Source organism: Neurospora hispaniola (assembly GCF_033458365.1).
Source record: "Neurospora hispaniola strain FGSC 10403 chromosome Unknown B0T23scaffold_2, whole genome shotgun sequence".
Classification (NCBI taxonomy): Eukaryota; Fungi; Ascomycota; class Sordariomycetes; order Sordariales; family Sordariaceae; genus Neurospora; species Neurospora hispaniola.
The window spans coordinates 292550-308643 of record NW_026944407.1 but is presented as its reverse complement, the minus strand read 5'-3'; the positions used below and the strand labels follow the sequence as shown (position 1 = coordinate 308643).

General features: G+C 52.1%; 4 protein-coding genes across 4 annotated transcripts; 2 read left to right on the top strand and 2 right to left on the bottom strand.

Moving 5' to 3' along the window:
- Positions 1 to 213: 213 nt before the first annotated feature.
- On the bottom strand, positions 214 to 2176 carry B0T23DRAFT_425872 (HAD-like protein; the record flags this gene model as incomplete). Its single annotated transcript, XM_062839942.1, has 5 exons — positions 214 to 564; positions 1353 to 1501; positions 1596 to 1663; positions 1752 to 1793; positions 2040 to 2176. 5 exons carry the CDS (start codon positions 2174 to 2176, stop codon positions 214 to 216), a joined length of 747 nt encoding a protein of 248 aa, XP_062694938.1.
- A 691-nt stretch (positions 2177 to 2867) lies between these two features.
- On the top strand, positions 2868 to 4757 carry B0T23DRAFT_61697 (uncharacterized protein). Its single transcript, XM_062841544.1, has 3 exons — positions 2868 to 3132; positions 3200 to 3319; positions 3379 to 4757. Exons 2-3 carry the CDS (start codon positions 3227 to 3229, stop codon positions 4558 to 4560), a joined length of 1275 nt encoding a protein of 424 aa, XP_062694937.1. The 5' UTR covers positions 2868 to 3132; positions 3200 to 3226; the 3' UTR covers positions 4561 to 4757.
- Positions 4758 to 6491: 1734 nt separating this feature from the next.
- B0T23DRAFT_425870 (P-loop containing nucleoside triphosphate hydrolase protein) lies at positions 6492 to 8215 on the top strand (the record flags this gene model as incomplete). Its single annotated transcript, XM_062839941.1, has 2 exons — positions 6492 to 6519; positions 6591 to 8215. 2 exons carry the CDS (start codon positions 6492 to 6494, stop codon positions 8213 to 8215), a joined length of 1653 nt encoding a protein of 550 aa, XP_062694936.1.
- A 56-nt stretch (positions 8216 to 8271) lies between these two features.
- On the bottom strand, positions 8272 to 11801 carry B0T23DRAFT_372385 (mitotic control protein dis3). The gene has a single exon (XM_062836726.1). It carries the CDS (start codon positions 11683 to 11685, stop codon positions 8731 to 8733), a length of 2955 nt encoding a protein of 984 aa, XP_062694935.1. The 5' UTR covers positions 11686 to 11801; the 3' UTR covers positions 8272 to 8730.
- Positions 11802 to 16094: the final 4293 nt, after the last annotated feature.

Genomic DNA, 16094 nt, shown 5'->3' with positions numbered 1-16094 from the left:
ATGAAAGAGCAAGAGAATATTCGACCGACCGTCCCAATCGGTAGACATATGCACGCCTTTGACATCTCAACAACAGTCGATTCGTCTACAAGCAAGGAGTAACCTCTATTCTATATGGCTTCACCGACAGCACTCTCCTCTAATTGCAACTCCAAAGTCTAATCTGCCACAATCAATCCAGCCTTTCCGTTCTTATGTTGCCAACCTCCAGGTCTAGTTCTTCAAGACCAACGCATCCCTAATCTCCAAAGTAACCTTCCCATCCCCGCTGCTCTCTGGCACAAACTTGACACTGCTTAAATCCCTCACCACCCAATCCGGACCTGCTTCCAGCACCTGCTCAACCGTATGGCTGGTGACCAAGCCAATGACCTTGCAACCCGCGGCTTTGCCGGCGCGAATACCCGCGGGCGCGTCTTCCAGCACTAAGACCTCGACGTTTGGGTTTGAGAGGCCGAGGCGTTCGCGACCGAGCAAGTAGCAGGCAGGATCGGGCTTGCCGTTCACGACGGATTCGGCGGAGATGAGGTGCGCGGGGTGGGGGAGGGAGAGGACGTCTAACCACTGTTGAGGTGTTAGCTTCTAGGTTGGATACGAGCAAGTGGGAAAGTGGTGGTGAAGTGTGAGGTGGTAAGGAGGTCTTGACGGGGGGTAGGATGGGTTTAGGGAAGTGATGTGGGAAATAGTTGAGAATTGAATGGTTATCAGGTACCAGGTAGGTAAGGAGAAAAAACAATGGAAGGGATGTGAGGGAAGTTAAGGTAAAAGTCAAATTAGGAGTGGATGGGGTGAGGAGATAGATACTGATAGCTGGATGGGAGCGGCGCAAACTAGGTGAGTGGGTGTATAAGGGTGGAAAGGGGGATGACATATGGGAGAGTAATTTGAACCGTGAAAACGATGATGAACATTAGAGAGTATGGTACGGGGAGAATGTAGGGGGCCATCTTGGAAGTCGATAGGACGGGGATGTAGTGAAGGACAAGGGTAAACCGATCAATAGTGTTGGTAGAAGAGTGGTTCAAGTGATAATTCAAACATGAGTCTGATGGGTGAATGCGGGAGAGCAATGGCACCTCTGGCAAGAAGACCATTGTAAAAGAAGTGTGATAACTTGTATGAAGGATTGAGGAACCCAGCTGAATGACAGAGGGCCATTGATAACAAAAAGCACGGATGAAATGATGCGTGTCTCCCAAGAAACAGCATGAAGATTATGTCAAATGAGAGAGGTTATGTGGGGTGAGATATGTGTAGATGTGCAGAAATGGAGAGTGAAGAACATATTCGAACAAGGTTTGCAAACGTTTAACGGGGGGAGTGAATGGAGTAACAGCAGCGAGTTCACTTACCCCAGAAACGAGCGGCAAAGTACCTGAAGTAACGATGGCCCACGGCTTCTTACGATCTATCAAGTCCTGAAGCAGGGCGCGGGCACCGGGGATCTCAACCGCGTCGTTGCCATACTTCTTAGGGAGAAGACCCTCCATGTGCTGAACGTCTGGCATGATTCAGTGTTGTTAGTGCGGTGTATTGCCTAGGTTTGGTTGACTAACTGCAGGCCAGCCTGCGGCCCAGACTTCAAACTGACTTACACTCCAAAGTTGCCTTCTCCGGGGCAAGTTCTTTGAGAATATCAATGGATCTTCTGCCATGGGAGGTCCTGGATCATAGGAGATTAACGGGTCAGTTGGAAATCATCGGTAATCGTTGAGTGACCGGGAGGTATGGTGGTGGTGATATTGACTTACTGGAGGATGACCTCGGGCGAGTGCCCGATCTCCTTGCCGATGCTATTTATGTTGACATTTGTCAGTAAGTCTCATGAATCGTATATACGAGATCAAATTCACGAAGTGATGACTCTCAATATCTTCGTGGTAAAGGATACTCTGCTTCCCTTCTTGACCGTCTTGCCTTGTGCTATCTGCATCTTCCACGGCCGGACAGACACTCGAGTGTATCTCCGTGTTGGGCTCGTGAAACCGAGCATACTTGCTATTCTACGCCATATAGACGTAAGAGGAATTTAGACTTACGCCTCCCAGTGTTTCTCAACAGCAGCGGTAGAGTCAATGATGGTGCCATCCATGTCGAACAAAAGGCCGTCGAAGGTGACCTGAACGGGGGGCGCGGAGAAGTCCGCGCCCGAAGTGTCTATAAAGGTGCTTCCCATCTTGCCTACACCAAGTGTCAGAAGAAACAGATGATATTGCGCCTTTGCATGTCTTTCTCTTTGTGTCGCGATCTAGATGGAACACCCAAGTTGGCAGCATGACGGTGCATTTGGGTGATTGTTATTAGTCATGCCGGTGTCAACGTACCTTGAGCCTACTGTTCCCCACGGACTGAGTAGTAGCTCGAATATCCAAATGATTCAGAAGATTGACGGTGCACCTGGCTGCGGTGATCGGATCGGTTGACACTGTGAAGAATCGGGCAGGGGAGACGTCGTGGATGACTCGGGGCGGGCGGACGGCATCGGCAGCCAAGTACATTGGCTGGAGCCCTAACCCTCTGCGGCATTGTTCGCATCGAATCGGCAGTCGTTATCCCGGTTGACGAACCCCTCATAGTAGTCAGCCACTTGCCATTTTTTGTTCGGCATTAAGCAATCCGCAACGCATGGCTTGGCCCCCGGTGATAAGGTCATCCACCCGTAAACACCACCTTTGATCACGTCAGCCCTCAGGCAGCCAAGCCGATTACCTCCAAGGTTGAACTTGCAAACACTGAAGAGCGGCGGTCAAGCTTTGCCATTATGACACAACCGCTTTTCTAGATCGTTGGTCGCTACGTTAGTCGCCTAGGCTGTTGATGGCCAATTGAGCCTGCTGCCCTGCCTCGTTATTTGGAGCCTCCGAGGCTGAGCACCATTGTGGTGTGGCACGATTGGCAACATCTCGAACGAAATGGACGGTCAGAAGCCGCTCACAACCAACGGGGGATTATGCCTTGGCCATCGGGCGGACTGTGACTCTTCATTTTTGACATTATCAAAACCCATGAACAGCTGAAAATATACCCGATTGCCGTCCTCTTCATCTCCCTTTCCACTTCTGATACCCGACCTCACGCACAGTTACGCTTCCCGATACCCCAGCTGATTTCACTTGACTGTGCCTGATTCCAGTAAGTCGCAGTGAATGAGTCCCGGTAATTTGTTTCCATGGCATTGCTGACATCTCCCCGCTCTCAGCGGCCATGACTACGAACAAGCTTGATAATGAAGGCCACGAGGCTCAACACCTCGATGTTTCTCGCTCGGTGCTCCACCAGATCATCACAGGGGTTATCGCGGCTACAAAGGTGTCTGAAGGTATTTCAGAGCACGCACGATATATCATATCAAACACCGGGCTCATCATCCAGCCGAAGAGGGACACTTTTACGATAAGGGAATGGCTCCATAATGCCGTTCTTCAAACCCAAGATAACTCACCCGTGTGGCAAGCATCATGGCAACTGATCCATCTCGCACTTGGTGTCTCAGTGCTGCGTCACAAGGCTCGACAGGGCCAGCCTATTGATGGCGCCGACCTAGACTTCGTATGGGGACTTGTCAGAGACGCAGTTACCGACCCAGTCCTTGCGTCACTTCTACCGGGCGCGTCCCGTAGTGCACAAGGCTTCCTCAGCGTTCCTCTTTGCAGCCTCATCAAAGACAATAGGATTGATGAGCTTTGGCGATTGCACGTTTGGCTGCCGGATGGTCACAGAGGAAACCGTGACTTTGCTATCCATTCACACCAACCTTTTGCTCAAAGCTGGATTCTTGCGGGTGAAGGCCGCGATTACCAATATGCGGTTACAGATTCGGAAGCCAAAGGTGCGCTGGACACGCCATATGCCCAATACAGGATCGCCTGGAGCGGCACAGGGAAAAGCCACGGGACAGCCTATGTGCCACATCAGTCTTACTCCATCGTCGAGAATACCGGGAAGATTGTTCACATCAAGCAGGTTGAGACTGCGCTTCATACTCGCGATATGAGCTACACTGTTGGAGCCGGTGTACTCCACAGAACCAAAGTGCCAGCAGATACCTTGCATGCGACTCTCTTCTACTTTGATTCCAGCCGAGAATTCATACAAGACGCGCCAGTGCTTGGGCCTGCGGATGGAGAATCTTACAAACAATATCGGGACGTGGGTAGCCAGCCACCTTCGTCGCTCGCCAACATGGTGGAGGTAGTCCGCTCCTTTGAGAGACTGATGGGAGAAGGACAGCAATGTATGCATAGCGGAAATCTGGAATTGGCGCTGCGTAACTTCAACAGTGCGCTTGCTCTTTGCGAATCAGGGGCTGCTTCCGGTGCCATCCTGAACGGTGACCGTTACAAACAGTTGGTTTTTACCAAACTCGGTGGTACGTACAAACGCCTTGGCAAGTATGAGCAGGCAAAAGACTTGCTCGAGCAAGCAATGGCCATGTCAGCATCAAGTAAGCTGCGCCTCGAAGCCAGTGGCGAGCTTGGTGTTATCTATCGGCACATGGACCTGATGGATGATGTAAAGCGTGTGCTTCGGGTTCAGTATGAAACAGCAAAGGAGTTTTAGGCAGAGCGGTTCGCGTGCCGGTCAATCGGAAACCTCGGTATGGTCAACTACAAACTGTCCCAGCAGCGTCAGGATGAGTCGTCGTTGTAATTAGCGACAAATTAGCTCCTTGAACGCGTTGAAAGGGCCCATCAAATCAAGGATACAATTGACTCGCAAGACATGGATGCAGTTACAAGAGAACAATGATTGAAGGTTGCGATAACTTGGGAAACAATCGGCCCCTCCCGTTTTTCTCTATACTATGCAGCACGAGAAAACACGAAGCAGGCGGATCAACCCGCGTACGAAGCCCTAAAACAGGTTCGAACATTTGAGGACGTGAATGTGGTGGCTAAGGGTCGTTTCTTTTACGGACGGGCGCTCCTGCTCGACGGACAGCAGGATGTGGCCATGCAACAGGTCAATTCTCACGATGAATGCACGCCTTCCCTTGCTTTATGCAAGGAGCCCTCCGACGAACATCGCCAGTACCTGCGAGAGCTCATCGATGCCGGTGCAGACATGAGCGTTACTGATGGCCACGGCTATAACGCGCTTGATTACGCAACTTTCACGGGAGATGCTAACGCGCAAAACATCGTCTTTGAAAGCCTTCGCCGTCAAACCGGAGGCTTGGATGACTCTTAACATATTGAGTCTGCTGCACAAGGAGTCAAAGCTCCGCAAAGGATATTGAGAGCTGCTTCAAGATCGGCTGCGGCCTGTCCTGCTTGCTGGAGGTAGCGATCCGGACAAGTCCATATCAGAATTCCGACGTGTTTACGCAGAGTCTTTAGCCGAAGACGCTGATAAGAGAGATATGTTTGAGGTCTTAAAGCAAACTTTCACGGTCGAGTGACGGTTTGGCTCAGGAGTTCAAGGTCTTGAAGACTCCTGGATGTACCAGCGAGTCCAAGAGCTCGGCAGACTATCTGATATTTTTCTCGTATCGATGGATTCAGGAGGAGCCGGACGCAAAGACACCGGATGATCGCAACCATACCCAATTCCGACAAATGATTGGGGATATCTACTGAAGAGTTTCTGAAGATACACCCTCATGTGAAGCGTGATAGGCTTGGTGTCTGGGTGGTATGTTACCTCCCCACCATAACCCCCTTTCTTGGTTCGTATTCGATGCTAACATGCTATTTTGCTTCAGGACTTTGTCTGCGTAGGCCAAGATGACCCAATGTCAGGAGTGTCTGCTCTGCTGATAATTATTGCACAGTGCAATGCCGTTGTCAGCTTAAGCGACAGTCAATCACACGAGCGGGCATGGTGCTCTGCCGAATCCATAATGATCCAAACTCCAAACTCCAAAAAAAAAAAAAAAAAAAAAAAAAAAAAAAAAAAAAAAAAAAAAAAAAAAAAAAAAAAAAAAAACCTTCAACGTCCATGTGTGCGTGGTATGAACAAGTGCTTGACGACAGAACTGATGGCATTCAGAACTGCACCTTGACGGACGGTCCGATGGATTTGAGCATCGTCATGGCAGACAAGTGTTTGATTGTTGAGACGGACCGACCTAAAGTCCTCTTTCTGGAAAGGCAATGCAAGTTACTTGCCTAAAGAGTAGCAATAAATCCTTGATATAGAAATCAAGCGCAACCACACCATAAGTGTATCATTGTAATTTACATTCCACGTTTGGTTTAACACCATTCAAACATACAATACGACTGTAACTTACAGGCACGCGTATCTCCACACACGAAGCGGGGACTTCTGGAATCTTGGTGGAGTTCAACACGACGGATCCCTGCTTTATCAGAGCTTATCTAGGCGGTCAGCAGTGGCACAAACCGTCCCTCCACTCTAATTTTTTGACGACCATCAATCAGTACAGCCGTCCATAGCAACCGGATTTGCTGCTTTACCTTGCTGTCCCATCCTCAATTCTCCTCCTGTACCTCCTTTTTTGACATTAGGAGCAGCATATCTTCAAAATGGCCGGATCGATAACAAAGCCCAAAAGTCAGTCAATCTTTCGCTGAGAACGACATATTCCTCCAATCAACACATTGACTGACGTTACTTTACAATAGAGCCGAAATCGAAGCGTACACCCGTACGCCTCAGGCACAAGATCCAGAAGGCCTCGGCCGCGAAGCAACGCAAGGACAGAAAGCTCGCCAAGAAGAACCCAGAATGGCGCTCAAAGCTCAAGAAGGACCCGGGTATCCCGAACCTTTTCCCCTACAAGGAAAAGCTGTTGAACCAGATCGAGGAGGACCGCATTCGGAGAAAGGAACAGGAGCAGAAGCGTCGTGAGATGGCCAAGGCGGCCAAGACCGGCCAGGACACCAAGACGGGCGCCGAGGGCGATGTCGAGGCGTTCGATGACGATCTGATGGACGACGACGATGCTATGGAGGAGGATGGTAGCGACGTTGACGATGAGTCGAACCCCCTCGCTGCCTTGGTGGCCAGCGCCAGGAAAGCTGCCGAGCAATACGACCGCGAGCTCCAGAGCGGCGACGAGATGGACGATGACGACGAGTCCGACGACGAGACCGACGGCGAACCCACACAGTCCGGCGTTATTGAGGTTCCCGGCGGCGCCTCCTCGCGCAAGGCCTTCGACAAGGTCTTCAAGCAGGTTGTCGAGCAGGCTGATGTCATTCTTTACGTCCTCGACGCCCGTGATCCCGAAGGCACCCGCTCGAGGGACGTCGAGCGCGCCGTCATGGCTGCCGCCCACGGTGGCAAGCGTCTCATCCTCATCCTCAACAAGGTCGATCTGATCCCTCCCCCGGTCCTCCGCGGCTGGCTCACCCACCTGCGCCGCTACTTCCCCACGCTGCCGCTGCGCGCCTCCAACCCTGCTCCCAACGCCCACACCTTCCAGCACCGCGACATTACCGTCCAGAGCACCAGCGCGGCTCTCTTCCGTGCGCTCAAGTCGTACGCCGTCTCGCGCAACCTCAAGCGCTCCATCCAGGTCGGCGTAATCGGCTACCCCAACGTCGGCAAGTCGTCCGTCATCAACGCCCTCCTGTCCCGCCTCAGCAACAGCCGCGGCCAGCACAACGCCTGCCCGGCCGGCGCCGAGGCCGGCGTCACCACCTCGATCCGCCAGGTCAAGATCGACAGCAAGCTGACGCTGCTCGACTCGCCCGGTATCGTGTTCCCTTCCACTGCCGGCAACTCGACCTTCACCCCCAAGAACCAGACCGAGGCGCACGCCCACCTGGTGCTCCTCAACGCCATCCCACCCAAGCAAATCGAGGACCCGGTTCCCGCCGTGACGCTGCTGCTCAAGCGCCTGTCGGCCACCCCCGAGCTCATGGACAAGATGATGAAGGTGTACGACCTTCCCCCCTTGCTGCGCGACCCCAACAACGGCGACCCCACCATGGACTTCCTCGTCCAGGTTGCCCGCAAGCGCGGCAGGCTGGGCAGGGGCGGTATCCCCAATATTCAAGCCGCTGCCATGACTGTCGTGACCGACTGGCGCGACGGTCGTATCCAGGGCTGGATCGATGCTCCCGTCTTGGCTGTGGCTGGTACCGCTACTGCTCCTGCTCCTGCTGGCGGCAAGTCTGCTACCGCTGATGAGCCCCTAGCGGATCAGAAGGTGATCGTGACCGAGTGGGCCAAGGAGTTCAAGCTGGATGGTCTTTGGGGAGATGAGGAGGAGACGGCGACTCCGGATGTTGAGATGCAGTAAAGCGATTCATTCCCCTTTTTTTTGTGTCTGTTGACAGTTGTTGTTGAGCATTTCACTTTCTTTTTTTTTTTTTTTTTTCGGTTGCGTCGGTGGTCAATGTCGTAATGAGTATTTTGTTGTTTTGCATGTCAGAAACACAATACAACGAACCCCGGAGCTGGACACATCTTTGTGAAGAGGCGTTTTGGCGTCAAGGTGGGAAAGAGCAAAAAGGGATGTCTGACAGGCTGGCTGGCAGAAAATAGGTCAAATATAGCCTGATCATAAACACCTCTATGACAAAGGCTTTTGGAAGTGAAGCTTTAAATTCTTTTTGACAATTCCTGCATCGTTCATCATACCGAACTGGTTTTCAATGGCATACTAACGAGTCCGAAAGTAACGACATTTCGAAAATGACTTCATGAACGTTTGGATAGCCGAAAGTCAAAAACAATGTATTGCCCTACCAAAGTCCATCATGGGTATTCCTAACCTGTACCCCTTCTCAAATACTGAAGCAACCATCTCCAAATCTAATAAGTACTAACAAGCTCCATCTTGACCCCCCTCTTCCCCGTCGTCTCATCCTTCTGATCCGTCACCTTCACCCTGACCTTCTGGAACAACTCCACCTTAACCTCCCTGCTTCCCGACGTGGTCAGCGTGTACGTCTCGGCATCATACGTCGCCGCCGGCTCCGGCTCCGCCAGGTCACGCAGACGGATCAAGCTCTCGATACCGAACTTCGGCACGAGCACAACAAAGCCATTGCTAAAGATCTTCATGACGAAGCCGTCCTCCTCCGTAGCCTTGCCGCGCAGGGCCTGGCCGACATAATAAGCAATGCTGGCACGGCCGGCCAGCTGAGCATTGCGGTGGCGCACGTTGATGTTCTTGCACACGGCCTCAAGGCGGCCACGGGAGCGGACGGCCGGGTGGACGGCCTCGTACTCAATCGCGGCGGCGAGCTGCCGATGGGCAACTAAATCGGCGTAGCGGCGGATGGGCGACGTGAAGTGCGTGTAGATCTCGGAGGCCAAGCCGTAGTGGCGGAACTCCGGGTAGGATTGGGTGCCCGAGCAAAAGTACTCGGCCGACATCATGCAGCGCGTGGCCATGATGCGGATGAGCGTGTTGAAGAAGGGTTCCTTGGGGTCGACGCACAGGTCGAGGCTATCGGCGAGGGCGCGCGAGGACTCGACGGAAAGGTCGAGACCCTTCTTGACGCGCAGCTGGTTGGCGAGCTCGTCGAAGTTAGTCTTGGGTGGGGCCGCGTGACGACGCAGGATGGCGGTTTGCGGGAAGGCTTCGTAGATCTTGGCGGCCACGCTGGTGTTCGCGAGAAGCATGAACTCTTCGACGAGAGACATGGTAGGGAGGTGCTCCTTGGTCTTGACGTCGATGGGATCGGAAGTCTCGGACTCCATGTGGACCTTGATCTCGGGGGAGGAGAGACTGAGGGCACCGGCGTCCAACCTCTTCTGCTTCAGCTTCTTGGAAAGCTCAAGCAGTGTCCGGATGCTGTTTGTGAGCTCGTCTTGCTGCGAAGCATCGTCGATGCGCAGCTGTGCTTGTTCGTAGCTGAAGGCCTCACGAGATTTGATGACCGACTTGGTGAATCTCGATCCGACAATGTCGGCGTTGGAATTCATCTCCCAGATGACAGAGAAAGCATAACGCTCGACGTAGGGCTTGAGCGAGCACAGATCAGTACCCAAAAGCATGGGCAACATGTCAATACGCTTGTCGACCAGGTAGACCGTTGTGCCACGGATGCTGGCTTCGGTATCCATGGCATTGTTGGGCTTCACGAAGTGGGACACGTCAGCAATGTGCACACCGACCTCAAAGTTGCCGTTGGGGAGAGCGCGAGCGTGGAGCGCATCGTCAATATCTTGGCAGCCGATAGGATCGATACTGCAGATGAGAAGGTCGCGAAGGTCTTGTCTGTCTCTCCATCCCGGGTCGTCCATACTTGCAGGTACCTTCCAATCGTGACCCTCCTTGGGGAGGCAGTCAAGGACAGTCTTGGGGAAGGGCCTATACTGCACATCGTACTCAAGCAACAACGCCTCGGTCTCAGCAGCCTTCGTCTCGAGCTCACCAAGAGACCGGACAAAGTGACCGGTAGGGTGGCGAGATGTTCTGTCCCAAGCATCAATCGTGACGAGAATCCTCTTTCCTAGAAGCTCGGCGACCTGCCTGGTACGCAGGCGGATCTTGGGAATCTTCTTGTCCATCGGGATGACAAAGACACTGTCTTGCTTCCGTCCTTGCGCTGCCGATGAACTGACTGAAGACTGGTCGATATGGCCGACATATTGACGCCAGTTCCGTTTGATTACGCCGACCACCTTTGCGGTTGGCAGAGCATGACCTTCGGTGGTTTTGGCCAACGTCCGCTTGGCCTCTTCTTGTAGCACCTTGCGCTCCTTCTCTGAAATCAGGTCAGATCCCTCTTCCGTTGGATTCTCGTTCATAGTGACAGCCTCCTCCTCGATGACCTGGGTTGACGGCTGCTTCCATTGGTCCTTTGGCAGAACTTCCACCACAACCAAGTCACCGTCAACGGCACGGTTGATGTTTTCTCTGCCCAATATTAGTAGCGCCTTGGGGAACGCAGGAACTCTGATGGAGCCTTCCAGGTAGTTGTAAGGCGAGACGTTGAAGATACCCTGGTGAAGCAGGCCATTCTTGACGCCCGTGTTCATCTTGGACAGTGTATAGTGTTCGGGGTATAGAAACTGTCCGGGTTTCTTTTCGATAAGCGCATCGCGCTCCTCCAATTCTGGAATCATATCCAGAAGCTGCTCGCCATCCTTGAGCTGGCTGACATAGTCAGCCAGAGAGTAGGCCGGGATATCGTCCTCTTTGGCCTTTCGCAGGTTATCCCGATCATTACTCAGCATAACCACGGCGGGTGCCTTCTTGGATGTCTTGGAAAGATGTTCGTTGTACCACTTGACGGCTTTGCGTACGGCGCGGTCATTGCGGTCGTTGACGGACTCGTTCTCTTCGCGGGTGACGTAGGTCTCGAGGCGGAACTCGTTGAAGAAGACGTAGAATCGCTTGTCTTCGCTCTTGGTCAAGCTGACGAGTCGGTTGTACAGCGGCAGTGAGCGAGCTCGGACTTCTTCGAGAACAACTTGTAGGACGATTACATCGTAGAATGCAGAGCTCTGCTCGAAGAGGTCCATGGCGCTGAGGAAAGCGTTGGTGTCGGGGACGATGTAATGGCCCTGTGTGAAGACGCTGGTGCCGGCGGGCTTCTCTGAGAGTACAAAAGAAATCGGACGGTTGGCGGCATCTCTGGGCGCAATCTTGAGGCAGGCATTGCAGAGCTTGGAAGAACAAGGGATATCTTGACGCAGGTAAACCTCGCGCACAATCTTCTGCACCTTGCCACTCTTCGTCGAGCGCACGTAGACTTTGCTCGAAATGTTCTGGGCAAACGGGTCGGACTCGAAGGATCTCTTTAAGCTCGCCATGGTTGCAGTCGTTGTCGTCAGGATTGACGGCAGCCGGGTGGTTCAGCAAGCGGGCGAAGGAAAAGTTGAAGTTGTTGATCTGGGAATGGAATTTTTAGGTGGTGATGGCTGCCGCCACTACCGCATGGACGATTGAGGTGGTTGCCCTGCACTATCAAACCAGGACTTAGGTAATGGTGGGGGCGCTTGTTCAGCTAATCAGCGACCGGTCCGCGCTTGACTTAGACGCGTCTTTGTAGCCGCTCCACTGGGACTTGCTCCAAGTTACACACCAAGACGTACGTATTGCATACCAAAAATACATGAATACGGGCAGCATGACAAACGGACACTCCCGCCGTTCGTCACTCTCGGCCATCCTGTCACCATCAATCATCTCATCTCGGTGGCCGGCCACTGGCCCACTCACACACACCTCACCTCCATTACCTCTACACAGTACACAGCAGCGTATGTATAATTCGGTAGGGTACAGGGCACCTAAAAACCGACCTGGGGTTACAGTCGCACATCTCGAACTTCAGACTCGGCACCTCACACATGCACGCACATAGCAACCCTCAGCAAGTGGATGCAAGCACCCGGCGAGTGTCTAAAAACGTAGACTTATAGGCGATGGAATCGTCCTGACCGACATGCCCCGAAGCCTAGAAATGGTTTATACCGCGGGAGACCTATGTTGTACAAAATCTATTGGGCTTATAGTCTGGATGTGGTGAAAGCATTCTCTTGGCTCTATCAGATGAGATCAGATCAGATCAAGTTCTGGCTATAAGACGACATGCTTGGTGTTGGGCAATCCATCAAAGATAAGATGAGGATAGGTCTGTCCACCGTGGACTGTGCGTTTATCTCCTATAGACCTACTCAGCTACACATGTCCATTCACATATCTCCATCTATAGCGGCCATGGGTAGTAGGGGTTGGTCCGACTTCCAATTGCCTTTCTACCCTTTTGTCGTCAGTCGCGTCAAAGTGGCCAATGTAAAAAAGCGGCATTCTATCTGTCTCCTAGAGCCGTTATCGAACCTCTCATCCACCCACCCACACATCCATCCATCCACAAGACCTGCTGAACCGGTCATGCATACCCCCATCATGTTACACATCTTATATGCAGTATAACTACGACAGCTGTCAATATCATCTGCAGGAGCTCCCCCTTCCCAAAGATGCTAGATATTTCGTGTTACAGAATCAGCACCTCAGTCTGATATGTGAGTAGCGGACCCCTTGACCCCGTGACCCCGGCCTTGATCTATCCACATTGAATCTTACCATTCCGTTCGGGCAATCTGTAACAGAGGTTTTGGAGATCGTTATCATAGAGCGTCAATGTTTCGAGTGCTGCGCAGTTCAAACTAGCAAAATCGACCCCAAATCATATGATCTGCACTCAACTTTCAACCGGCCTATTTTTCCAGATTAAAGCTTGGGGGGGTTGGCATGGTCGCATCATCACAACCCACTGCAGTGCGGTGCCTGCGGAACTCACTCGCTTCCAGGAAGACTTGAGACATGGACTTGGGGCATTATAAGATGTCAGGATGTGATGAAGATGTATGTAGGCATGGTACGTAGAGATTTGGAGGTGTATGCATTACAACGTGCTGCATTTGTCTCGACTATCCAGTAGCCTAGTTTGAAGGCATAACGGCAAGCAGGGAGGGACTGTTAGATGGGGAGGCGGAGGGGGGCAAGGGGGGGCGGAAGGGGTCGCTAGGCCGGTCAAGTCGGGTGTAACCCTTCCGCAACATCCTTTTGATTGAGATCTAACCACGCTGGTGTGGACTGGCAGGTAGGTAGTCCGTGCTTCGTGGTACCATAGGCTTCACGATATCCCTGTGACTCTTTGCATTCCACACATGAGAAGAGTTATGGAAGGCTTGTTCTGTCTGAGACATTTCGATGCAGAGGCGTAAGTTTTCAAGATTTTCCTAACTTGTCAGTTCGTTCGTCATTATTTTTTTCGGTCTGGGAGACTGCTGGTATCATTTGTTGCAGCATTCGCTCTGTAGAGTATAGCAAAGCCCCTCTGATTTGGCCAGGACGGTCGGATAAAAAGATACAGTAGCGGAAACGATCTTCTTGCCCGTCAAGTGAACTATGAGCTTGCTTCTTTGCCTTGGCAAGCGCCGAAAATAGACAAAGACGAGGTCATGATGGCCGATAGAAGCTTAACATGATGGACATGTAAAGATGGAGCCGGTTCATCACTCGCGCCAATCTTACCTCATTTCAGAAGCAGTGGTATCTTCGTAGGTTTGGGCAGAGGCTAATAAGCCGGTTGACGTAGGTACAATGTCCCCATAGACACTTCAGCACCATCAGACGGCCATCTCGGCCCAGATCTGCTCAACTCCACCTTGCTCTTTGAGGATATCGCGGCATTCGAAACTAACTGTTCACGGTACATGTCTGGAAGATGGGATAGCTATAAGGGATGACTGGGGGTAGAGGCGAGCAAGGGTAGGTAGATCTTCCAGAAGAAAGTGCGGGAGAGCAAAGGAACCAGAGGGTCAAAGTTAGGTCCATTGTGCCGTGCGGTGCCGTTCCAATGATTGCTTTCCGATGTTGGTCGGACGAGGCACTGGATCAGCGAGGGATGTTGTGACATGCAGCCATGATATGCACATGAGTTGCATATGTAGTATAGGTAGAGGCGCCATTATGAGAAGAGGGTGCAGGCCTATAACTCCAAATGCTAGGGTCCCGGAAGTTATCGAATATAGTAGTGCTTCCAAATCCAGGTGGGCTGCTTACTCCCTGATACCACCAGTGATGCATGCCTTCGGATCCCGGACTGAATTTTTATTCTTTTATGTGGCCTATATTTCCGGGAAACTGATAATTCAGGAAAGTTTCGGGTATCAGTTATTTGGCTGTTGAAACTGAGCGTTGGCATTTCAGAAAGACGAGTCGCGTACCTAGTGAGGATGGAAGGGGAATGAATCTCATGAACCGGGCATCGTTGTCAACCTTTCTCGCTTACCGTCGTGTTTCCTCGCATGCAGAATTTCCGCTCACACATTTCTGTACGATATTAGCATCTGCTTTCTGCTGCGCAGGGCCACAGAAAAATATTCTATGGATATGGAAACCTTCGGCGCTGATGCTGACATTCACCCGAAGTTATTTTTTTTCTTCTTCTTTTTTTTCGGCGATAACTGGATGAAGTCCAAGTAGCCACGCGGGCCACGCGGGACAAAGGGAACCCGGAGGTTCCACTCAGACACTCGCTCACAAGGAACGTTCACTTCAAGGTTCCGAAGGTTGGAGTCCGCATGGGGAGCTGGGGTTGACAACCCCGGCTGCCACGCCGTGGTGGTGGAGGTCGCGGCAGTAGGAGTGCGGTTTACTGGTTCGTGGACGGTGTCGTTCGTGATTTGCAAGTTGCAGTCTGCGTCAGCTGCTTGCCGCTGTTGCAGACAACATGCCAATCAGCATCTGCGCAAGTCATGACTGATCGTTTTCACCCCTGCCGCTCCATATGCAATGCATCACCACACCACCTGGCTCCCTGGCTCCACGGTTCCTTGGCTTCGACCATCTGCTCGGCCCCTCACCTCCATTAACAAGTCAAGGGTTGAGCTCCCAAAACCACCCCCTCAATAAGGCCTCGCGGCTTCTCCCACACCCTCTATCTCAATCTTTCGCGCTGGGCTCTGGTTTGTTTCAATTGGCATTATTAGTCTCCAGGGTTCATGGAACATCATTCTTTGTTGACTCGGGTCTCCGGATCGTAAATTGTTGTGATGAATATTTGATATGCAAGTCGACCGGCGAGTCCTAGTTTTCATATGCTCAGTGAACAAGGAAAAGCCGACCTAGCAGGCAAAAACGGGACAGATGACCAGAAAGAACAGTTGTGCTTGCCGTCACGTTGAGTTCTGATTTGCCTTGCAGCAGTGAGTCAACCTTTTCAGGTTCTTCCTCCGGACGGAGCGATATCGTGCCTAGGCAACCAGGCAACCGTACTCTTGTAATGTGAAACAGCCTATCGCATGTATGTCGGCAGCTCATCAATCCCCTACTTTCCCCAAGGCTTCGTATGCCCTTCATATGATGGTATGTGAATTGTAAATGGCTTGACCCAAGGCTCGACCTTGCGGGGCTGCAACCTTACAACATGTGCTTTCTTCATGATAGGCCTGCCCACTGGAGACTTTGACCCCTGGATCTGAACCTTTCCAGCCGTGTATATGAGTCTCATCATGATCACGTCCATCTTGTCCTGAGCACCTGGCATAGCCGAGAGTAGACAGGCTGCCTTGACTGACTCTCGCTTAAATTTATATCCGCCAAGTCATCTTGGCGAATATCCGGAGATATGTAAATCTTTGTAAGTCACGCACCGATGCACCACAAGTCTTTGGACGTCGTTAGCGGGGCCCGGATCCAAACTGGG